Below are 25,023 nucleotides of genomic sequence, written 5' to 3'. Positions count from 1 at the left end.
TGTTATAAGCTGTCTATGTATCTGTGAATTTATTTCTGGGCTTTATATTATATTCCATTGATCTACATGTATTTTGATGCTAATACCATACTGTTTTGATTATAATAACTTTGGAGTAGAAAGGGGAAATATTTATATGATCTGAAGAGAAACCAGCGTATATGACAATAGCTTTGTAGCAGAACTTGAAATCAGGGCGCATGATGTCTCCCACTTAGTTCTTTCTTAAGATTGCTTTCGCTACTCAGGGTCTTTTGTGATTCCATAGAAATTTTACAGTTATTTGTTGGTCTTTGTATCTAAATATATGCCTGGTTAATCTACCTTTACTATATTTGCCTTTACCAATGAGATTTTTACTTTTATATGTTTTCTTCTTGCTAGTAAGTAGCTGTAGATGGGGTGTGTCCTTAGGGGGAGGGGAGTTCAGAATCTTCCTGCTCCAGAATCCATCTTGGACTACCCCTTTAAAATTTCTTTCTCTGCTTTTTCATCTTTGTTCCCTCTGATCATTAAGCAATCTTTTTTTTTTTTTTTTGGCAGGGAATATAAGCCCATCAATGGAATGTTCATTTTCTTCATTTTTGATTTTCTGTATTATGTATTATTTCTTCCAATTCTAGGATACAGATGTCAAATAAGGTTCTTTGTGACAGAGAACATGATTTCACAGGGATTTCAGACAATTTCATAGAGGATAATGATAACATAGAGAAATAGAAATTTTTTTCCTCTTGCTGCTTAAAAAATGTTTCATGTCATGGCTTTCAGCCCTATCACTATAATATTTCTGGGTATGGATTTTTATGTGTACATTAACTGGGTTCAGTGGGCATTCTGGATTTGTACATATTTTTCTTCTAATTTGGGAACATTTTGATACTTATTCAAATATTTTATCTTTTTTTTTCTCTTCTCCTTTTTTGGGACTGCTGTTACTCATATGTAGATATATTTTATTTTGTCCTAGAGGTCTCTGAGGCTCTGTCTTTTTAAAGTTAAAACTGACATATTGGTTTCATATGTTCACATTGTACATATTATATACAACCTATTTGTATATATTGCAAAATGATCACCACTATAAGTCTAGTTAACATCTGTCACAATATGTAATTACAAAATTTTTTGTGTGATAAGGACTTTTTAAGATCTATTCTCTTAGCGATTTTGAGATATGCTATATAGTATTATTAACTTTGGTCACCATACTGTATATTGCAACCCCGTGGCTTATTTTATACCTGGAAGTTTGTGTCTTTTGACCCCATTCACTCAGAGAAATAGAATTTGATTCAACTTTTGGAAATAATTGAATTGCCTGTTTTTAAAAAAATACCTCTTACAATGGTTTGACATTAAAATGACATCTTAACTAGCATGAACAAAATTCATATCAGAGAGCTTCCATGGTGGCTCAGAGGGCTTCACTGGTGGCTCAGACACTAAGGAATCTGCCTGCAATGAGGGAGACCTGGGTTCAACCCCTGGGTTGGGAAGATCCCCTGGAGGAGGGCATGGCAACCCACTCCAGTATTCTTGCCTGGAGAATCCCTATGGACAGAGAAGCCTAGCAGGCTACAGTCCATGGGGTCGCAAAGGGTTGGATAGCAGAGGGCACACTGGGACAAAAGTTTTCCTAGTACGCCCAGTATATTTATGGGCTTTCCCAACAGAAGTAGCCTCCCTTTTTGGCTACCTTATCCCTGACACACAAGAAGAGAAATATACAACCTCTGAAAATCCAGCTTAGCAAACCCAAGTCCAGCCAGTGTCTCCCAAGGGCACTTACATTTTTGTAATTCTTTGTGCTTTTGTAGATGTCTGTGCTAGGGATACTTCCAAGGCTGTTCCAAGATGGACTAAAAGAAGAAAAATTAAGGTCAGGATTTTTTGGAACAAGCATATTTTGGAATAAAACGTTAGAAGAAATGACAGAATCTAAAGAGCCCATAATTTGGATGTCTTGGGACTCTGTCTTTATGGCAGATGACATTTTCTGGTAGCTAACTCTGAAGTGAACAGCTGGTATTTGTGCAAGCCTGGGGGTAAAAAAGGAAGTGTGCCTCTTTTCCAATGCCTGCAAGAAGTAATGAGCATCATACTTTCATATGTGTGACACTTTATAGGATAAGCAAAGAGCTTTCACACATGTTAAATCTTATTTGAGCCCTGAATGGTTAACAGTATTATCCTCATTTTTAAGTAAGTGAGTAAACTGAGGTTTAGAGAAGTTCAAAAAGGTTCTGGAGGGAAGAGAAGCACAGCCTCTATCTTTAACCTGTGGGTCTTCATGGTCTGGCACAGTGCCTAGAACTACCTTGTGAGTTATAGCAACTTTCTGATGAAGTATGGAAAGTCTGCAGTGATCCAATTAGTCTCATTTCATAGAAACAGGAGCCTGGGAGGACCAGATTGTTGATTTCCTGTTCCTGGTGCAATCACATAAATTCCAGGATTCCTCAACTGTGACTAGGGACATATGCTAAATACTATGCCTGAACAAAGAATGTCTGTTTGGGGTGCTCTCAGCAATGTGCTCTCTGGACCAGGCTTATAATTACTGGAAATTAAATCCTGGGGAGGATACTGCTTTTGGTTGGCTCAAAGCCTCATTACCAAATCTGCAGGTAAAGGGTTTCACCCATTTCTCCTTGACTTACTGTGCCATGCTGATTTTTAACTTAAAGCTCAGAAACTGTGTAGTCTGTCTCTAAAAACCCTTCTCCCTCTCAATCACACACAAGTTACAGTAAATATGGAGTAGCCAGAGCTCAGAAGACATCATCTTCCAAGGAGAGTTTCTGGGGTGTTTCCCAGAAGAAAACTGGGTGCTTTGGGAGCTTGAGAAGTCTTTCAGGCCCCTGGGCAACCACTTAAGGGTGCTGAGATGGTAAACACAAGCTTTTGGGTAGGCTCCAACATGCCAGGGGAGGCAAGGAGAATTGCTTGGTGAAACAGGAGACATGGACCTAGGCTAAGCTGTAGACATCTGTGTTAGGTTTACCCAGGTTTTCCATTCCTTCGTGGCCCAAGTGCAGGCCAAGAAGGAGCCAGAAGTCTGGGAAGATAGTAGAGGCTTCGAGAGAAGCTTTCTTCAACTCTCTGTTCAGAAAATGCCAAAGACATAGAAAGGTACCTACCGAAGGCCTCTCAAGAGTCCAAACAAAACAAACACACCTCCAAGCTGCCTCACAGATTGTTTTCCATTACTTTGAACTGTGTCTCTGCTGCTTTCACTCTCTAGATGACCTGGTTATATCTGTTTTATATTATTGGTATGGTTTATTAGGTACATACCTTATTTGGCAGATTTGAATGAATTTTGGCTACAGTCAACTGTCTTAAAGTCTCCTATTCTGGGTTATTACATAACTTCTGGGTTACTAGCTTCAAAAGAAAATGAGCCATAATATATTTAGCAGCTGTCTGGGCCCAAGACTTGGGTCCCCAGTGCCTCTTAGACTTCATCTCATTTTAAAAAGAAACTACACAGCAACCTCAGTCTTTTGCTGATCATGTATCTTTTAGTCTTACCATGACTTGGAGGTGAACACAGCAGTAGAGCCTGTGAGCAAGTGCATAGATTTTGGGGTGGGATACATCTTTGAAATGCTGGCTCCGCACATACTAGCTGTGTGATCTTAGAGAAGGTTCTTAATCTACTGAGTTTCAATTATCTTACTTATCAAATGAGAATAATAAAAAATATTCACAGGATTTTTTTAAAGACTAATTATGATAATGTTTAATTTGTAGAAGCACTTATAAATAATAACTCCTGTGAAAGGGAGTAGTTTTATTATACTTATCAAAATTGTATAAGAAATTTCAGGGTGTATTGTCCTGTTTATCGATAACTTGGATTTTATATTACTCACAATTGAACTCTCAGGACCACAGTGAGAAATCCGAACACAAGGCCAGCTAGTAAACCGAGGTCCAGTCCCAGAATGATGGATGCCATGCATGTAAATACCCAAATAACCTAGGAAAACATGAAAATGAAAAATGCTAATTCATCAGGTACCATGAAGTGGGTGACTACCTGTAAAAAATAATATCAATTGTCCACGAACAAATCACAGCTTTGTAAAATATTCTGATGTCCTTACATACTTTAAGTGGAAATTGGACTTCCCAATACAGGCCAACTGTCCCATTAAAATATTTTTAGATTTAGTTTTTGAATAGGTGATATATTGTTGTTTTAGTCACTGAGTCATGTCCAGCTCTTTGCGACCCCATGGACTGTAGCCCAGCAGGTTCCTCTGTCCATGGAATTCCCTAGGCAAGAGTATTAGAGTGGGTTGCCATTTCCTCCTCCACGGGATCTTCACCACCCAGGGATCAAACCCCAGTTTCCTGCATTGGCAGGCAGATTCTTTACCACTGAACCACCAGGGAAGCCCTGATATATATTAACATAGTTCAAAATAAAATTGGTATTAAAAAGGTATGCAGTCCAGGTTCGATGCACGATACTGGATGCTTGGGGCTAGTGCACTGGGACGACCCAGAGGGATGGTATGGGGAGGGAGGAGGAAGGAGGGTGCAGGATGGGGAACACATGTATACCTGTGGCGGATTCATTTTGATATTTGGCAAAACTAATACAATTATGTAAAGTTGAAAAAAAAAAAAAAAAAAAGGTATGCAGAGGCACTTTCCTGGAGGTCCAGTGGTTAAGACTCCACACACCCACTGCGGGGGGGTTCAGGTTTGAATTCTAAGATCCCGCAAGCAACATGGTGTGACCAAAAAAGTGTGCAGTGAAAAATCTTGGTTGCAACCCTCTCCTTTCTTCATTCATTCCCATCCTCTTTTCTCTCTTACATCCTCTTTTATTTCTGTGTGTGTGTACACATGTGCACATTTTTCACCAGCATTTTTTTTTTTTTGCAAATACAAGCAAATATCACTGTAAAACATAGATTATTTTCCCTTCTTTTAGTGTGTTATACACATTCTTCAATTTGGCCCAGTCTCTTTTTACTTAACAATTTGTCTTGGAGATCTTTCCGTATAGATAGATAGGGAATTTTTTCCCATTCTTTTTATCTGTTCTGGTTTAAATTATAGCAGAATTCTGAAGGGTTTAGCTGCTGCTGCTTCTTCTTTTTTGTTTTTACAATTCCTCAGAAGAGTTGTAAAGATTACTTTAATCAAAATTATAATCGACATGGGGTTTTGCATTTTGTTTCTGCTTCGTGTTTTATTTGTCCTTCTAGATTAGAGGGTTTTTTTTTTATTTGTTCTTTGGCTTTGGAAGGCCAGCGGTATATGAAGGAGCTCATATGGGATTCTTGTACAAAATGGATCTTCCCAGAGATATAGGACCTTCACAAATTGTAGCTCATGTGGAAGACTTCACAGTTTTGGCTTATCCACAAAATTCTAATTTCTGCTCTGCTTCCCAAAATGCAAGTAAGACTCAGGAGATAAGGGAATATAATAATATGGCAAGAAGCACATAAGTAATTCCTATTTCAGAAAAAAAAAAAAAGGATGGCAAGCAACTTACAGCATCAGTCTTATTCTGCCTCCACAGATGAGGAACGTCACACACCTGCATAAACATGCCCTTCAGGTTGGCAATTACAACAGCTGCCAAGACCGACTGCCAGGAGAGATGGGGAAATCTGAGTTATTCAGTAGAATGGTTTGCCATTTGATGACTTTTAAACCCCCTGCTATTTCTTGGGTAGCAGAGCAGGAAAGGGAAAGTAAGCAATCGGTGTGGAGAGATTCAAGGTTATACCTTCTGCAGGGGTTCCAGCAACTTCCCCAGGGCAACGATGGCGATCATCACAACCCCAGCCGAGATGATGCCGGCAACCTGAAAGACACACACACCTCCCATAGTCAGGGTCTGTGCTTCCCACTCTGAATGTGTGCTTGCTGCACGCATGTGTGCAAGAGCCTGTTCATGGGCACACAACGCTCCCCCACCTCCCTCCTTCTGTTCAGTCCTATTGAGAAAAATAAAAATTATTTGCTAAAACCAAATACGTTTAGTAGCTATGGCAGAGAAAAAGAAAATGTGGGGGTTAGGTCTGCTAGAGGAAAGCCAGTTTGGCTTGATTGCACTTGGATACATGACAGATCTCTATTTTTTTGGTGTCAATTTAAGAGGTCAATCTTCAGTCATTTGTCATTCCAGGAAACCCAGCCCATCCTTGTTCCTGGACAACAGATCCTTGAAGCATTCTTGGGAAATAACTTCTCATAGCACATAATTGATTCTTCTACATTATTGAATTGGCAACCTGATAACTATTCTAATAACACTTTGCAGGCACAGTTGCCATGATAATCTCAGAGAAAATAAATTCACCAGTACTGCAGACTAAAAAACACCACATGAGTTTGTTGAGAGGTAGGACCATGTTACCAGCATCCTCCTACAGCAGCCGTGTGATGGGGCCAGTAGCTGGAGTAAAGGAAGCTTCAGAAACTTTACCCTCACTGGCAGAAAAGCTCTTCCAAGATTCACAACTAGCTAGGACAGAAGCTGAGGGGGTGGGGACTATGCTGTAGTGTGATTAGATGACCAATGGATTCTCTGCTGAGACAGCTGGGGCCTGGCCAAGGTGAAGCCTAGAAACTCTAAAACGAAGGAGAGGAGAGAGGGAGCCAGAAGCCAAGTGAACAGAGAGGAAGCAGTAGAGGAGGGTACATTTGGCCCTGGTGCTGCCCAATGCAAAATGCTTGCATTCAAGGAGACACATAAAACCAATACAAATAAAAATCCAAAAATGTAAGGAAATATCATAGCCACACTCATCCACTCCATCTGGCAAATTGACAGTCATGTTCAGAGGATAGCTAGGCTAGCCTGAGGCCATATTATGTATATGATATACTGAAAAGTCTGTTCTGTCCATCCACATTCCCATTTCTAGGTAATCTGTATCTTGCAGCACCACATGTCCAGGTTCCCAGGACCTTAGTGAGATTTCCCCTCCTCTCCTATCTAAGCAGAGAATCCGGTATCCTTCCTTCATCCTTCCCTACTTTCTTTTCTTCCTTTAGTTCTGTGGAATTACTTAACCAATATTTATTGTCTATCATGAGCCACTTGCATTTCACTGTGGATGTAGGGCTCTGTGGATTGGGGAAAGAGATGGAGATTTGGGAACAGGGACCAAAGCCAGCTGCCTAACTCATGCCAGGAGGGTGGCGACCTACTCACCGAGGATAGGGAATAATTAGCCCTCAACTATGATGTGGTCCACTGGAGAAGGGAATGGCAAATCACTTCAGTATTCTTGCCTTGAGAACCCCATGAACAGTATGAAAAGGCAAAATGATAGGATACTGAAAGGGGAACTCCCCAGTTCGGTAGGTGCCCAATATGCTACTGGAGATCAGTGGAGAAATAACTCCAGAAAGAACGAAGGGATGGAGCCAAAGCAAAAACAATACCCAGTTGTGGATGTGACTGGTGATAGAAGCAAGGTCCAATGCTGTAAAGAGCAATATTGCATAGGAACCTAGAATGTTAGGTCCATGAATCAAGGCAAATTGGAAGTGGTCAAACAGGAGATGGCAAGAGTGAATGTCGACATTCTAGGAATCAGCGAACTAAGATGGACTGGAATGGGTGAATTTAACTCAGATGACCATTATATCTACTACTGTGGGCAGGAATCCCTTAGAAAAAATGGAGTGGCCATCATGGTCAACAAAAGAGTCCAAAATGCAGTACTTGGATGCAATCTCAAAAACGACAGAATGATCTCTGTTCGTTTCCAAGGCAAACCATTCAATATCATGGTAATCCAAGCCTATGCCCCAACCAGTAATGCTGAAGAAGCTGAAGTTGAACGGTTCTATGAAGACCTACAAGACCTTTTAGAACTAATACCCAAAAAAGATGTCTTTTTCATTATAGGGGACTGGAATGCAAAAGTAGGAAGTCAAGAAACACCTGGAGTAACAGGCAAATTTGGCCTTGGAGTATGGAATGAAGCAGGGCAAAGGCTAATAGAGTTTTGCCAAGAGAACACACTGGTCATAGCAAATACCCTCTTCCAACAACACAAGAGAATACTCTACACATGGACATCACCAGATGGTCAACACTGAAATCTGATTGATTATATTCTTTGGAGCCAAAGATGGAGAAGCTCTATACAGTCAGCAAAAACAAGACGGGGAGCTGACTGTGGCTCAGATCATGAACTCCTTATTGCCAAATTTAGACTTAAATTGAAGAAAGTAGGGAAAACCACTAGACCATTCAGGTATGACCTAAATCAAATCCCTTATGATTATACAGTGGAAGTGAGAAATAGATTTAAGGGATTAGATCTGATAGACAGAGTGCCTGATGAACTATGGATGGAGGTTCGTGACATTGTACAGAAGACAGGGGTCAAGACCATCCCCAAGAAAAAGAAATGCAAAAAAGCCAAATGGCTGTCTGAGGAGACCTTACAAATAGCTGTGAAAAGAAGAGAAGTGAAAAGCAAAGGAGAAAAGGAAAGATAAAAGCATCTGAATGCAGAGTTCCAAAGAATAGCAAGGAGAGATAAGAAAGCCTTCCTCAGCCATCAATGCAAAGAAATAGAGGAAAATAACAGAATGGAAAAGACTGGAGATCTCTTCAAGAAAATTAGAGATACCAAGGGAACATTTCATGCAAAGATGGGCTCGATAAAGGACAGAAATGGTATGGACCTAACAGAAGCAGAAGATATTAAGAAGACGTGGCAAGAATACACAGAAGAACTGTACAAAAAAGATCTTCATGACCCAGATAATCACGATGGTGTGATTACTCACCTAGAGACAGACATCCTGGAATGTGAAATCAAGTGGGCCTTAGCAAGCATCACTATGAACAAAGCTAGTGGAGGTGATGGAATTCCAGTTGAGCCATTTCAAAGCCTAAATGATGATGCTGTGAAAGTGCTGCACTCAATATGCCAGCAAATTTGGAAAACTCAGCAGTGGCCATAGAAATGGAAAAGGTCAGTTTTCATTCCAATCCCAAAGAAAGGCAATGCCAAAGAATGCTCAAACCACCGCACAATTGCACTCATCTCTCACGCTAGTAAAGTAATGCTCAAAATTCTCCAAGCCAGGCTTCAGCAATACGTGAACCGTGAGCTTCCAGATGTTCAAGCTGGATTTAGAAAAGGCAGAGGAACCAGAGACCAAATTGCCAACATCCGCTGGATCATCCAAAAAGCAAGAGAGTTCCAGAAAAACATCTATTTCTGTGTTATTGACTATGCCAAAGCCTTTGACTGTGTGGATCACAATAAACATTGGAAAATTCTGAAAGAGATGGGAATACCAGACCACCTGATCTGCCTCTTGAGAAACGTATATGCAGGTCAAGAAGCAACAGTTAGAACCGGACATGGAACATCAGACTGGTTCCAAATAGGAAAAGGAGTCCGTCAAGGCTGTATATTGTCACCCTGCTTATTTAACTTATATGCAGAGTACATCATGAGAAACGCTGGGCTGGAAGAAGCACAAGCTGGAATCAAGATTGCCGGGAGAAATATCAATAACCTCAGATATGCAGATGACACCACCCTTATGGCAGAAAGCAAAGAAGAACTAAAAAGCCTCTTGATGAAGGTGAAAAAGGAGAGTGAAAACTTGGCTGAGGCTCAACATTCAGAAAACTAAGATCATGGCATCTGGTCCCATCACTTCATGGCAAATAGATGGGGAAGCAGTGGAAACAGTGTCAGACTATCATTTTGGGCTCCAAAATCACTGCTGATGGTGATTGCAGCCATGAAATTAAGATGCTTACTCCTTGGAAGGAAAGTTATGACCAACCTAGATAGCATATTAAAAAGCAGAGACTTTACTTTGCCAACAAAGGTCTGTCTAGTCAAGGCTCTGGTTTTTCCAGTGGTCATGAATGCATGTTAGAATTGGACTGTGAAGAAAGCTGAGCACTGAAGAATTGATGCTTTTGAACTGTAGTGTTGGAAAAGACTCTTGAGAGTTCCTTGGACTGCAAGGAGATCCAACCAGCCCATTTTAAAAGAGATCAGCCCTGGGATTTCTTTGGAAGGAATGATGCTAAAGCTGAAACTCCAGTACTTTGGCCACCTCATGCAAAGAGTTGATTCATTGGAAAAGACCCTGAGGCTGGGAGGGACTGGGGGCAGGAGGAGAAGGGGACGACAGAGGATGAGATGGCTGGATGGCATCACTGACTCAATAGACGTGAGTCTCAGTGAACTCCGGGAGTTGGTGATAGACAGGGAGGCCTGGCGTGCTGCGATTCACGGGGTTGCAAAGAGTCGGACACAACTGAGCAACTGATCTGATCTGATCTGAGGCCCCAACATGAAAAATGCAGGAAAAGTCAAAGAACAAGGGAAGACTTGCCAGTTTAGTTGGTCATTAGTTCCTGGATTTTAGTCCAGACTGTTAGACTTTTAACCCCAGAACTTAGTATACATTTCAGTAATTAAACACCAAGTGATTTCTGTGCTTGTTTCATTCTTCAGTATGAAATCCTGGCATCCTTCATTCCTAAATATAATACATGCCAGTGTGTGGCAGGGGGTATTAGCTTACCAGAATGCTATTATCCCCAAACCTTCTGCCAAGGGATCACTTTGCATGGGCATTCTTGGGGGGAAGGGAAGGGGGAGAGGGCTGTCCCCATTTGAGCCTGGAGTTAGCAGACAGTGAACATCAGCTCTTGGGGATCTGCCTGCACCCACTTATAGCCATGTGCCTTGGGGAGCTTGTCAGGTCTCCATGTCCAGTGGAAGCCACAGAAAACTTCACTGCTAACAGCTGCCCCTGAACACAGGAGCAACTTTGGCAATCACCTCCAACCTTCCCCTTGACCTTCCCCTTGACCACAGATCTCTGGTTATGCTTCCTGTTTAAGGCTGTATTGTTTTATTTGCTCTCTCAGAGCTAGAAATGTTTTCAGAAAAATGGAGAAGGAAACTCGACTTTAAATAGGGTAATTCTGAAAATTAAATGTTTGTTCATCAGGAGCCAAGAAATTGGAGAAGGCCAATTCCTCTGACTCTGTCACAAAGATCTGTTATGAATGGGAAAGGAGCATTGTGGGCACCTTGGAGACAATTCAAACTCTCCCTGAGCCACTCACTGTTGGAATCATTCATTTTCTCAGTTACTCTCTTTTTTATACTTATTTGTGTCTCTACCTGGAAAAAAAATCCTATTTGAAGACTGTGTGTAGATAGTGTGTGTTAAACTATTTACTTTGGATTGTTGCTCCTTATAGTCTCAAAGTACTATTTACTCTTAAATAATAGTTCTTTCTGTGTTGGGAGGAGAAGACTCCCCAGGCATAACAGAAACACAATCCCTGAGCCTGCCCCTCACCCCCATCCATTTGGTTTGGCATAGCTGACTCATGTCCTGCTGAAAAGGATGGCCTGAGTACAGATCCTGAACTATCTGGCCTAGTGAAGGAGGAGTTTTCCAGAGATAACTGGGATGCTGGTTTGGGGGAAGGCCACAACTTAAAATCACAGTTAAAGGCAAGATCAAACCCACATTCAGAACTTCAAGAACAAATTTTTCTCAGGAAGAAATGACAAAGTGTTTAACAGACATATGCTTAGCTAGCAAACTGTGGTTCTGTCAGATGCAAGGCCTCTGGAGGAAGCCCCCGATCCTTGGTAAAGGAAATGTAAATAGACAGCTTTTCATTTTCCTGAAAACAGAATAACTCATTAAGCCACAAAGAGATCTTACTAGGCCTTCTCTATTCCCAGATAACAAATAGAAAAAAATGTGCACCTTCATTATCAACTGTTATCATCCCTGCAAAAGCAAGTAAGTGGAGCTATCTGCCAGCTGGGCAATGACACAAAAAGGTTTGAGACTTACTGCATCATAAAACTATAAAGAGAGGTTTACAGGGAGGGGGTAGATCATCGTCACAGAGATGGTGAGGTCCCAAGTGGAATCAGAATGGGATGTGCAAGTTTTACTTTTTTCAAAGGCTAATTGTCCTGAGTTCTTGTGCAAGCCTTTCTGAGCCACCATTCCCCTGCTTCATTCTTTACGTCATTCTAGCTTTCACTTTTCACTTTCATGCATTGTAGAAGGCAATGGCAACCCACTCCAGTGTTCTTGCCTGGAGAATCCCAGGGACAGAAGAGCCTGGTGGGCTGCCGTCTATGGGGTCGCACAGAGTTGGACATGACCGAAGTGACTTAGCAGCAGCAGCAGCAGATGGGTATTACCACATCGCCGCCCCGTACCTGTGTCTTTCCCCCAGTACTCTCCTGGACAGCGGTGCGGGACAGGGCAGTGGTAGCCACAAAGCAAGAGAATAATCCAGAGAAGATGTTGCTGATTCCAAAGGCGATGAATTCCTAAGAGAGAGAGAGAGAATGAATGGTAGTGATGCTACAAATCAAATCTTTGGAAGACTCTTGTCAAGCAAAGAGCATTAAGAAAGCAATCTCCGAAGCCCAGCCTGCCTGGGAGTCCCAGTTTAATTCTTACCATTAAAGGTGCTTGGAGACCTTGAAAGACATGTGGAATCTGGGCTCCATAAAGCCTAAGAGAGGCTTCACTGCTCTCAACTGTTCTGAAGATTGACTTATCTTTTGCTGAAATGCTTTATCTTACTTCCTGGTGAGTGGCCTATCTGTAACTCTCACATAAAATATTTTTTCTGAGGTTGGATATTTGCTAGGAAGTATATTATGACTTGGAGAATGATTATTCTGATGGCTAATCATTTAATTGCTGTAATTGCTATGCTGTGTTTATGGACACAAACAAGACTTGCAGATCTGCAAGCAGTGGAAAATCAGCGTGGTAATGGATCAGATGCTACAAAACCCATCTTGTATCTGTTACTGGTATCCCCTGCTTTTCAAAAGTTTGGTTTACACTTGGCTTTTATAAAAGATCTATTTAAGTTAGTTACTTGTTTTTGCTAACTCAGAGAAATCTCAAGAGAATTTTTGCTATTATGAAAAAGGGCGAAAAATGTTTGTTTTTGCAGCAACCCCTTATAAAGGCAGCATGCTCCCCAAGCAGAGAGAGTGGCAGCACCAAGCTCCTTCCTGGGAAGCTACACTCAGCATCTCAGCACGGAGCCACCATTGCTCTGAACTGTGTGAGCACCTGTTCATCTTAGTGTATTTTATGCATCTGTTTGCAAGATGTGTCTTAAGGTAACTGCTTCTTCACTTGACTGCCATTTCAGCTTAAGAAGATTTTCATAGGAACTCTCTACTTTTGGATATGGGGAAACCTGTAATTAATTGCACAATGAACTACCTCAGTTTAAAGTGGTCACAACTATTATCATTGATGTTTGTGGCAATCTTTTGCCATATTATAGCTGCCTTTAAAAAAATTATCAAGAAAAAAAATTTTTTTAATTACTAGATTACATGAAGAATTCTTATTCCAACTTGCTCCTAATATGTTAAGCTTAAATGTTATTTATGATCTAACTTTTTAAATTAACTTTTATGAATTAACTTTTTAAAAATTAGGATTACTTTGACTTTTTTCTTAAAAGGTAAAGTGATGCACAGGGAATATAGCCAATTATTTTCTAAGAACCATAAATGGAGTATAACCTTTAAAGCTTGTGAATTGCTATGCTGCACACCTGAAACTTATATAATATAGGACATCAACTATACCTCAATTAAAAAATAAATCTTTAAAAGATGTAAAATAAAAAAAGAGATGTATCTAGCTAATATAATACATGGAGCTTTTTTGGATACTTAGCCAAACAAATCAACTGTTCAAAAAACTTGCTGCTACTGCTGCTGCTAAGTCGCTTCAGTCGGGTCCGACTCTGTGCGACCCCATAGACGGCAGCCCACCAGGCTCCACCTTCCCTGGGATTCTCCAGGCAAGAACTCTGGAATGGGTTGCCATTTCCTTCTCCAATGCATGAAAGTGAAAAGTGAAAGTGAAGTCGCTCAGTCCTGTCCGACTCTTAGCGACCCCATGGACTGTGGCCCACCAGGCTCCTCCGTCCAAGACAACCTAAAAACTGGCTAGATAGTTGATGTTATTAAAGAATTATTATTCATTTTTTTAGTTGTGATAATGATATTGTGGTTATCTACTTAAAAACTGACTGGATATTAGATGATATTATGGAATTATAGCTAGTATTTCTAAAAATATAATGGTGTATCATGCTTATGTGTTTTTTTACATTCTTATCTTTCAGATATATAATAAAATATGGATATATAAACAACAAAATATATTCAAAAAATGAAGTGATACAGCATGCATATTTCAAAATAACTTCAAATTAGCACACGCAGGAGAGAAACCAACTCAGTAAAGATGGATGGGAGAAACCAATCCCTTCTTTAACAGACAACAAATTCTTTCCCATATTTTCTTCTTATTTGCAGTCCTACAAACCAGTTCAGCAAAAGGGTGACCGTACCTGGTTCCCATCGATGGTGTAATCATGCTTGATGGCGTATACTTTTCCTACAGACACTGCAATGGCATAAGCGACCACAGAGATGGAAAATGATGCAGTCAGCATCTCAGAAAACAGGCTCACAGATGGCATTGCTGGAGGCAAAAACCTAGTTTTTAAATGAAAAATGCTGTGACAATTTGACTACAATGCTCTTCCCCCACCTCACCAAATGCTACATCAACCCAGCCATGGGTTGGGTTGATCTACATCAACCCAGACATGAAAGAATTTAACCCAAGAGAACAAGAGGTACATAAGATGGATAAGTGGTAGCACCTGTTTTTACAATTTTCAGTCAGAAATTGGTGCTATCTCACTGGCTGATTCCTTTGTTCCCTATTTGAGAGACTAGGTGCTGCCTTATCTACACTCTGACAAGAAGAAACCTGTCATTACTGATTTTTTAATACGATATAATCCTATGCTGCACCATCTCACACTTTAGTGTTTCTCCTTACAATTTCATCTTAGAGGTCTTTGATGTCTTTAATATCAAAGGTCTTTGATATCTAGGATATCTTTAAATGATATCCTAGTCGTTAAATGAGATTGACCCTGTACAAGAAGTGGGTCAGGTCTGTTACAGAGACAAAGAATGTAAGATGCTGAAACAGCGAAGTGGAAAATCCCTATCGAAGAGCCATGATACTGAAAATCTTCTTGAGTACCCCCAAAAGATTAAATGTATATGGTTATCAGAATGCTCCATAGTCACTATAGTTGTGGGATCAAACAGTTACTATTTGACAAAACCAAAGCTACTCACCAACCATATAAAGAAATAAATCTACAAGTTTATAAGTATGCAATCATCCCCAAGTATGAAAATCAGAGAGGATTCCTCTCTTATGCCGCATCTTGATGATTATCTGTATGGCCAGTTCTCTGGCCGAAAAAAAAAAAATAATAATAATCTCCCTGACCTACCTAACATCTGAAGCTCCTTTCATAGGAAACTACACTTTTTCCCCTATAGTTGGAAGTGGTCATGTAGAAATAAGGTTCTTATAGAAAGCCATAGAAATCTAGAACCTGCTAATATCTTAATATTATCCAAAGTATTATCCTAAATCTAATATCCTAGAAATTGTTGAATCTACCTTTCTCTTTTTGTTGATTAGGGAACTGAGGCCCAGAAGAGTGAAGTATTTAGTAGGTCTGAGTATGAATGTTAGATATTAGATGATTTCCTGAGTAGCCAGATCTGATTTGCCCTCTTAGAGCCTGCTGGTTAAGAAAAAGAGTTAGTGAGAGAATAGGGGGCCCTGGTTTGGGTGAATCCCAGTGGGATGCTCAGAAGCTGACCACACTTGGAGAAATTGTATATTTGGCCAAGAAAGGCAGTAGGGGAGTAGGGCAAGTGGTTATGGTTTGGGGGACGGTGTCATTGGACACTAAGCAATATTGACATATGGCATTGACTCTCAATGGGATTAAAGAAAACTGCCAGTAATGGCTGTGCTTTTACTCCCTTCTTGGGGGATTGACATGGGGAGGAGATGAAGAGGTGGGCAGGCACAATCTATATTTTGTTTTGTTTTGGTTGCGCCACACAGCATGTGGCATCTTAGTTTCCTGACCAGGCATAGAACCCACGCCCCCTGCATTGAAAGTGAGGGTTCTTAACCATCGGAAGGTTAAGTTCCACAATCACTCTTTTGTTCCTCTTTATTTCACCCTACTCATCTCACGCTCCTTTCCTTGCCCTTTTCCAATCTCTCCACATCATGCTTTCTTTTTCAGTTTTTGTTAATGTTGTTATACTTATTTCTGGGTTATCAAAAAGCTGAACAAGACAAGTGAGATCATTACTCTTGTGGAAGAGCTTATATATATCCTGGGGCGGGGGGCCAGGCAGGTGAGGCAGACTGACCAATCACAACAGGCGGTCTGTCAGAGCATTCAACTTGACTAACCCAACAGTAAGAGGCTCGAGATCCATTTTCAGCAGGAGAGCATCCAGGAAATCTCTTGATAGGGCCAGAAAGGATCACTTGTGGCAGCAAAAAGGAGTGCCCAAAATCTAATAATAGAACCTGGACTTAGGGGACAGGGCATTTGCCATGGACCTCCTCTAAGAGTTACACCTTAGGAAACCTGACAACGTGGATCTATAAAATATATTTTTAATGTAGCTGCTTGTAACTACTCAAATAATCTAGTTGTTAAGGTGAAAACACTGTAACTCAAGGAGCCACACTGCATCTTTTTATTACTAAATTTATACCAGCATTAGGATTCACTATCAAAATGTTGATCCTCTAACGTAAAGTTTCCCAAACTTACCTAATCATTAGAATCATATGAAGCCCCTTTGAAAAATATTAATTAGGTTCAGGATGAGAACCAGGAAGGAATTTGTGTTAACAAGACCTCCTGTGATTCATAGAAAAAAGTGAGTTTGTGAAACACTGGAATGGATGATACATAAATTAAGCCCCATGTAGCCAGCTGTAACTTTTCTTTCTTTTTTTAAAATAAATTAGAAGAAATCATACAATTAATCTAATGTCATGGCAGCAGTTCCCTGTGGAATAAGCCCCGGGGCTGGGCTGGGCTGAGGAATTTCAATTAAGAGCATGAAAAACACAGAGTGTTATAGGTCCCTCAGCTAGTATTCAATGGAAGGGAAACCAGTACTTACTTGTCATCTAATAGCAAGTCTAGTCATGAATGCTGTAAGCTAATGTTACAAATCTAATAAACATTTGCGTTTCTTTTTCACTGTCATATGATCAAATTATGATGCAGGGCCCTTGGTCCACTCTGCACTTTATGAAGGATCTCACTGGTGTTTTACAAGAAGCTGAAGCTGAGATTTCAGTGGTTTGTTATTATCTTTGTGTTGCTGGCTCAGATGGTAAAGAATCAGCCTGCAATGGAGGAGACCTGGGTTTGATCCCCGGATCAGGAAGATCGCCTGGAGAAGGGAATGGCAACCCACTCCAGTATTCTTGCCTGGAGGCCTCTATGGACAGAGGAGCCTGGTGGACTACAATCACGGGGTCACAAAGAGTCAGACACAACTGAACAGCTAACACTTACACTGTAGGAGAACCCCACTCTGCCCCAGGGCCACAGAAATAGATGATGACAGAGGACAAAGACTCTTAGTTCCTTACTCTTTTAATTCACCAAACTACCAAAATATCAAACCAAAAGATCATGCACTTTATTTATAGGAATAAATGATATAATTATTATCCTAAGCTGATTATATGGAAGAGAATTTAGGCCAGATCTCCCTTTTTCTTTAAGCAGATTGTTCTCAGTACAATAAGTGTTACACACCATGATTCTGCTTATACTGTAATTGTATATGTAAGTTTAAATCAGGAGTCTGGAGTTAACTGTGCATGTCCTGCCATGTTTTAAGAATGTAAAGAAAAAGAGAGAGCATATAGTGCTGCTTTTAAACAAGTGACTTGATCTTTACCTGATAGTTTGCACAAATGGGATATTTCTTTAAGATCATACACATGAGACTATAATGAAGCTTGTTTCATTTAAACAGGAAGTACTGACAATGTATTATTAATGCCTAAGAGGAACTCCATACTCACCCACTTGGGATGGATTTAACAATGCCAGCATTATACTTTTTTTCCAGGTCAACTCCATACGAAATGGCAGTAGCTGCTATTGTCTGAAATAAAATAAAAAAGGTTTTTAAAAAGTTCATTTGTTTGAACAGTTCCTTTCTTACAAAGCTAATTAATGCTGAATTTTCTAATTATACTTTCTACTTACCACAATCACTTCTATAGGAATAGGGACTGGGATTTTGTGTTTAAATCGATCATTTAATTCCTTAACTGCCATACAGATGATAATGGTGAGTAATCCAGCAATGAAATCAGCAAGATTAGTGTTACTAATATTTTGAAAAATCTCAATCAGTGTCTGTAAAAAAAAAAAATTTCATATACCTCCTGTATTAAAAATCATATCATCATCAAAGAGCACTTAAGAATTTCATGTAAAATTAAAAAAATTTTAATTTGTGTTTGTTAATACAGACACCATTAACTTCCAACCCTTGCAATGTAAATACCAAGTTGGTAATGATGGTTAACTTGGAGTGGCAAAAGTATGGGTGATTTCTGCTTTCTTATTTTATCTTATCTGTATTTTTTACAATAAAAATGATATCTTTTAAAAGAAAGTATATCATTATATACTGTCTTTTGCTTGCAGAAAAGCTTTAAAATTTTATACCTTAAGTAGCTTTACAGGTGCTACTAAGTGACCTAATTTTCATCATGTTGATATGTATTATTGAGATTAAAACCAGAAATCAAAAGTCCTGGTTAACCAATATTTTAGGTTAAACTCTTCACTAAACATGAAAGATACAGATGTTAATAAAAATTCCTAAAATTCTTCATATGTAGATACATATGGATTCATCCATTCTTTATGGCAAAGAAAAGCTATTGAATTGATATATAGGTCAAGTAGAAATTTTTGGCAATTAATTTGGTACTTAGTTCAAACTTGAACTATGATCATTTAAATAAAACTAACTCTTTCAAAAAAAAAAAAAAGCAAGAGAGTTCCAGAAAAACATCTATTTCTGCTTTATTGACTATGCCAAAGCCTTTGACTGTGTGGATCACAATAAACTGTGGAAAATTCTTCAAGAGATGGGAAAGCAGACCACCTGACCTGCCTCTTGAGAAACCTGTATACAAGTCAGGAAACAACAGTTAGAACTGGACATGGAACAACAGACTGGTTCCAAGTAGGAAAAGGAGTATATCAAGGCTGTAACAGTGCTTATTTAACTTATATGCAGAGTACATCATGAGAAACGCTGGGCTGGAAGAAGCACAAGCTGGAACCAAGATTGCTGGGAGAAATATCAATAAACTCAGATATGCAGATGATACCACCCTTATGGCAGAAAGTGAAGAGGAGCTAAAGAGCTTCTTGATGAAAGTGAAAAAGGAGAGTGAAAAAGTTGTCTTAAAGCCCAACATTCAGAAAAATAAGATCATGGCATCTGGTCCCATCACTTCATGGCAAATAGATGGGGAAACAGTGGCTGACTTTACTTTTTGGAGTTCCAAAATCACTGCAGATGGTGATTGCAGCCATGAAATTAAAAGACACTTACTCCTTGGAAGGAAAGTTATGCCCAACCTAGACAGCATATTAAAAAGCAAAGACTTTACTTTGTCAACAAAGGTCCATCTAGTCAAGGCTATGGTTTTTCCAGTAGTCATGTATGGATGTGAGAGTTGGACTATAAAGAAAGCTGAGTACAGACTCTTGAGAGTCCCTTGGACTGCAAGGAGATCCAATAAGTCCATCCTAAAGGAGATCAGTCCTGGGTGTTCATTGGAAGGACTGATGTTGAAGCTGAAACTCCAATACTTTGGCTACCTGATGAGAAGAACTGACTCATTTGAAAAGACCCTGATGCTGGGAAAGATTGAGGGAAGGAGGAGAAGGGGACAACAGAGGATGGGATGGCTGGATGGTATCACTGACTCAATGGACATGAGTTTGGGTGGACTCCGGGAGTTGGTGGTGGACAGGGAGGCCTGCCATGCTGCAGTCCATGGGGTTGCAAAGAGTTGGACATGACTGAGCAACTGAACTGAACTGAACTCTTTCCAAGTGGACATAAATCCAGTTCAAGAAAAACTAGTTTATTTTGTAAATAGGAGGTTTCTGGGACTCAAGGGAGATTAGTAAGGAAGACTCTCAAGAGAGAATAGTAATACCATTGTTATAGGAACTTCCATAGAAGGCATGATTTTAGAAGGTTCTTCCAGACAAGTAATCTCCCAGTGAAGGTTACTTTCCTTTGAATGAGTCCTTTTATAGATATGTATTTCATATGAAGATAAAATATTGCTTCAAATAATTATAACAACAATCTGGTAACAGTTATGTATAGTGATCACCAAGTAATGTAGGAGTCATCTTGCCAGCAACCTCATTCTTTAGAAAACATTCAAGAGTAAGGGATGAGAGGAGAAGCCATTGTGTAAGCAAAATACATTCCACCAAGTGCTTGAACTAGAGTTCAAGAATCTGACTTGTGGGAAGCCTCTTGGATTTTCACTGAGTATTTTTGTCCTTGCTTTAAACCCAATACTAGCATGTTTACTTTGAACACTTTCCAGAGGCAGTATAATTGCTAGAGGCATATACATTGATAGTAACAAGATGAAGCCAGTGATAGCAAGGTGAAAAAGAAAACAAATCAGAAACTATACAAGCAGACACAACAACTCAAGAATTTAAGGCATCTACCATAGCCCTGCAGGCTTCCCATGTAGTGCTAGTAGTAAAGAACCCGCCTGCCAATGCAGGAGACATAAGAGACGTGGGTTCAATTCCCTGGTCAGGAAGATCCACTGGAGGAGGAAATGGCCACCCACTCCAGTATTCTTGCCTGGAGAATCCCATTGATAGAGGAGCCTGGCCGGCTATCGTCCATCAGGTCAAAAAGAGTCAGACACGACTGAAGCAACTTAGCACCCTTAGGGCTGTGAACTACAGCCTTAAATAACTCGGAGTCTTGAAGGTATGCTATCCAGTTCTTTATATAATCAAATTTCCTGATGATGACCCTCATTAATTCATGAGCTAAACATAATACTTCAATTAACTGTCTACACAATAAAGGTTTACTTTCAATGCAAGATGGAAAAATTCAAACTTAAGAACAATATGAACAACTATCCCAACCCTAAAAATTTTCACCTTACAAAAATGATCACTATAGGATTTTCATGAAATCTATGAGACTCACTTAGACCTTTGAATAAAAAGCATCTGTGACTGTATTAAAAATGTAACATGAAAAAAATAAAATAAATGTAATGTGAGTTGCAAAAACCAAAATCAGTTTACATTACACAATTACATCAAACAAGGCTTATGAATATATCAGTTGCCTATACTGAATATTTATTCAGAATCTCTTATGAAAAGTTATGCAAAAGAAAGCTTAATATATGTGGAAATAAAACTCACCCATATAAACTGAAGTAGTCAGACTGTATTAATATTCCAAGATACAGAAATGAGACTTAAGAAAGCACTGAAAAGTAATTCTAACTTATTAATAGTTTAATAAATTAAATTAAAATACTAACTAAAATATGTTTAAAATATGGATACACTTATGATTCCATATTTCAGCCTAGTATTCTGACCAGGCAAATCAAGATAATAAAACTTTTCAGAAATGGGTAATATTTTATTATATTTCCTACTATGCTTGGAGAATTTTAGAACCATTTCATTTAAAGAATTTCTTCCTACTGGGTGTATGAAGCCATAAGTTAAAAATTATACCTGTATTACATATGAGGAAATTCATTAGTTAACTTTTGGTGCCAAATTTATTTTAATTCATCTTGTCTCTATGAATATAACAAACCCCTTGCTGTCAGGAATTTCCTCCTACCAGAACTTCTGTGCATATATAAGATCAACCCTTAAAGTGTTACTTTTGTTTTATAATGGCTTCATTTTTACATACGGAAATAGGTTCTAAGTAACGAATCTGATCAAGCTTGGGGGTAGCTTTCAAAACTCTCACCATCTGGGCAGAACTTTTCAATGTGGTCTTCCTTCTTGTTAGGGAAGAAATGGGGACACAGAGCCAGTTTAGTCAGGAAGCAGAAAGACTTCCCTTGTCTATCAAGACAAACCATTCAGAGTGAATGGTAGGAAAACATAACCAGTTTGAAATGGACTGCATGATTTACTTACATAATTGAGTAGGTACACGGTAGCTTGAGTATCACTAATTCTGAACTCTGCCAACACCTTGTCATTTTCTTTCTGTAGCCTCTATCTTTTTTTTTTTTTTTTTTTTGGCCACACAGCATGTGGGATCTTAGTTTCCCAACCAGGGATAGAACCTGTGCCCTCTGAACTGGGGACATGGAATCTTAACCACTGGATCACTAGGGACATCCCTCCCTTCTGCATCTTATACCCAGTATCTCTGGCATTTGTAAACTGAAGTTTCTGTTTTTCGTTCTTTTCTATTATTTCCTCCTCCAATTATTTATATTCATTATTTCCTTTTTCTTTTTTTTTGAGAGAGGAGCAGGCAGATGATCCAAAGCACAAGTTTATAACAAAAGGGATGTTAACTCCGTTCCAGGGAAATCCATCTTACAACAACCTTACAGTCTTTCCTGGAGGAATCCACAAATGCCCTGCATTTGTTGAAGGATTCTTTCATGAATAATCACAACCGGTAATATCATAAGCAGAATTCTCTGTTCAGGTACTGAGCGGCTCATTCAACCCTTATGCAATTATTTCCAGACCTGCTGTTTCTTCTTTTTTCAGAAAAGCAAGCTTATATTCACCCTCACACAAGGATGACTGAAGTATCTTTATCCAACTTGGCTGACCTGTGAGGAATGGCTTGCAGAATTCTCTAACACATTCTAACCTGAGGCTTCAAGAATAATGTTCAACACAACATAAGGCACATAACAGTTTAATATTTTTGACTTTGTTCTATCTAGCATTTCCTAGTTTACTTTGGTTTCCGTTGAAAGTGGAGTTATTTGCAGCAAACTTTATCTTAAACATGTCCTAAGAGACCAGAAAAACTGTGAAATTTCATTCCCCCCATCTTCAGAAGTCCAACAGTGACCAAGGACCCAGATTACCTATCAGGCTGGGCCTCCTGTTATCTGTGAGGATGCAGGCCTAGCAATGTTCATACAGGGAGGTGAGCACACTCAGTCAGGGGTATCTTGGTAGATTCAGGAGTCAGTGGGTTTGTACAAGGAGTGAAAAGCCCCTGGCACATGGCAGGTTTCAATAAATACTTATTGAAAAGATGAATGGATGACAATAAAGGGATAAATGAATGAACAGTTGATAGAGAAAATAAGAAAGCAAAAAACAAACAACAACAAAAACCACAGTGCGTAGGGACTGCAAAAGTGAGAGAACCTGTCAGAAAAAGGCAATCAGATGATCTCAAAGCAAACCTAGGACTTGGTAGGGAAAAAGAAGTCAAATATGACATGCCCAGAATCACATCATATTTAATCATAGGATCATAAGTGGTAGAACCAAGACTCCAGAGTTCATAGTCTTAATCACTATGTTAGACTGCCTCCTCTACCTAGTCCTGGGCTTCGCCAATGGCTCAGCAGGTAAAGAATCCACCTGCAATGCAGGAGACACAGGAGATCCTCTGGAGGAAGAAATGGCAACCCACTCCAGTATTCTTGCCTAGGAAATCCCATGGACTGAGTGAGGAGCCTGGTGAGCTACAGTTGAAAGGGTTACAAAGGGTCAGGGATAACTGAGCTGTTGAGCAAGTATGCATCTAGTCCCACTGCTCGGCATGGTATCTGGCTCATAATAGACACTTGGTAATATTTGTTGAATGGATAAAGTAATGCTAATGTTTAATGGAACTACGGCAATGCTGCAAACTTCAGCAAACCCTTGACCAACTCACTAATTTTTAGATAGGTATGCACAGCCTTACCTCATTTTAAAAGAAATTAAAGGTCATTAGAATACACGGGTCATTAAAGGACTCCATTCTTAATCCTAGCACATTGTATTTGGTATCATTCTCCCCAAGCTAGAGTGACATCATGTTACTATTATCACCATTTTTCAAGCATCGATAATATGCTCTATATAGAACACATATTTAGATCCAAGAACTTTTTCAAATCTAATTAGTGTGAAATACATCCTTCTTTGCATCTCTTTTGCATGTTGAATCATCTCTGAATCTAACATTCCTTTTCATCTATAATTGCTGGGACATTTACATTATGCATTTTATGGACTCTCAGAGTTAAAAAAGGCTTTAGAGATACATCTCCAATCATTTCACTTTATAAATAAAAAAGAAAATAAGTCTTAAGATGTGAAATAATAAATAATTTCAGCTTAGTTCCAAACCAGAGATTGTACCCATCTCCCCTGCAGTATAAGCAGAGTCTTAACCTATGGACCACCAGGAAAGCCCCTCAAAATAACACTCTTTTTTTGAGTACTTTGTTATTCATCAGCCCCTAGGCCATGGGCTTCTCATACAGCCTTATTTAACTTAATTTGTAGATATTATTACCAACTCCATTTTGCAGGGAAGGAAGCAGAGGCATATCAATTTGCTCATGCAATAGAGCAAATAATAAATAATAGAGTCAGGATATATGTGAATCTTGGTCATCAAAACTGAGTTTTCAGCCACTAGCCTACACCCTAAGTGTAGGATACTAAGTGTACTACTAAGTGTCCAAAGTCCCTTAGCTTGTCAGAGGCAAGGTTGAGAATGGAACTCAAGTGTGCTGCCTCCCAAACCAGTCTTCAGTATAAAACTTTGCTTTTATTAATATTTTGAGGATTGAGGACACTTCTGAAACCATACTGACCCACTGAAAACAATGATTTGCAAACTCTGCCTTCTTCAATGTGACTCCTGGTGCTACTACTTCTTTCAGAGAAGAATGTTGTCAATGGCTCCCAAAGCATGACATGGAGGAGCTTATACTCTCCAGACTCAGGTTCAACAGGAAAAGTGAGCCATCCCTGGAGGCAAGCAA

At 39.5% G+C, this 25,023-nt stretch overlaps 1 protein-coding gene across 2 annotated transcripts in view; it reads right to left on the bottom strand.

The window, feature by feature from the left end:
* The window catches only part of SLC26A4 (solute carrier family 26 member 4), a 58,960-nt gene that overhangs the window by 20,572 nt on the left and 13,365 nt on the right, over positions 1 to 25,023 (bottom strand). For both annotated transcript variants that reach the window (XM_025291087.3, XM_044946601.1), the window contains exons 6-13: positions 18,209 to 18,361; positions 18,022 to 18,104; positions 14,417 to 14,564; positions 12,237 to 12,350; positions 5,762 to 5,839; positions 5,525 to 5,620; positions 3,882 to 3,988; positions 1,793 to 1,862 (exon numbers count right to left, since the gene is read on the bottom strand). In XM_025291087.3, the coding sequence (XP_025146872.2) occupies positions 1,793 to 1,862; positions 3,882 to 3,988; positions 5,525 to 5,620; positions 5,762 to 5,839; positions 12,237 to 12,350; positions 14,417 to 14,564; positions 18,022 to 18,104; positions 18,209 to 18,361 (849 nt within the window). The remainder of the gene's footprint in view (positions 1 to 1,792; positions 1,863 to 3,881; positions 3,989 to 5,524; positions 5,621 to 5,761; positions 5,840 to 12,236; positions 12,351 to 14,416; positions 14,565 to 18,021; positions 18,105 to 18,208; positions 18,362 to 25,023) is intronic.

Source organism: Bubalus bubalis, chromosome 8, assembly GCF_019923935.1.
Source record: "Bubalus bubalis isolate 160015118507 breed Murrah chromosome 8, NDDB_SH_1, whole genome shotgun sequence".
NCBI lineage: Eukaryota > Metazoa > Chordata > Mammalia > Artiodactyla > Bovidae > Bubalus > Bubalus bubalis.
This window is presented reverse-complemented; position numbering and strand designations above follow the sequence as displayed.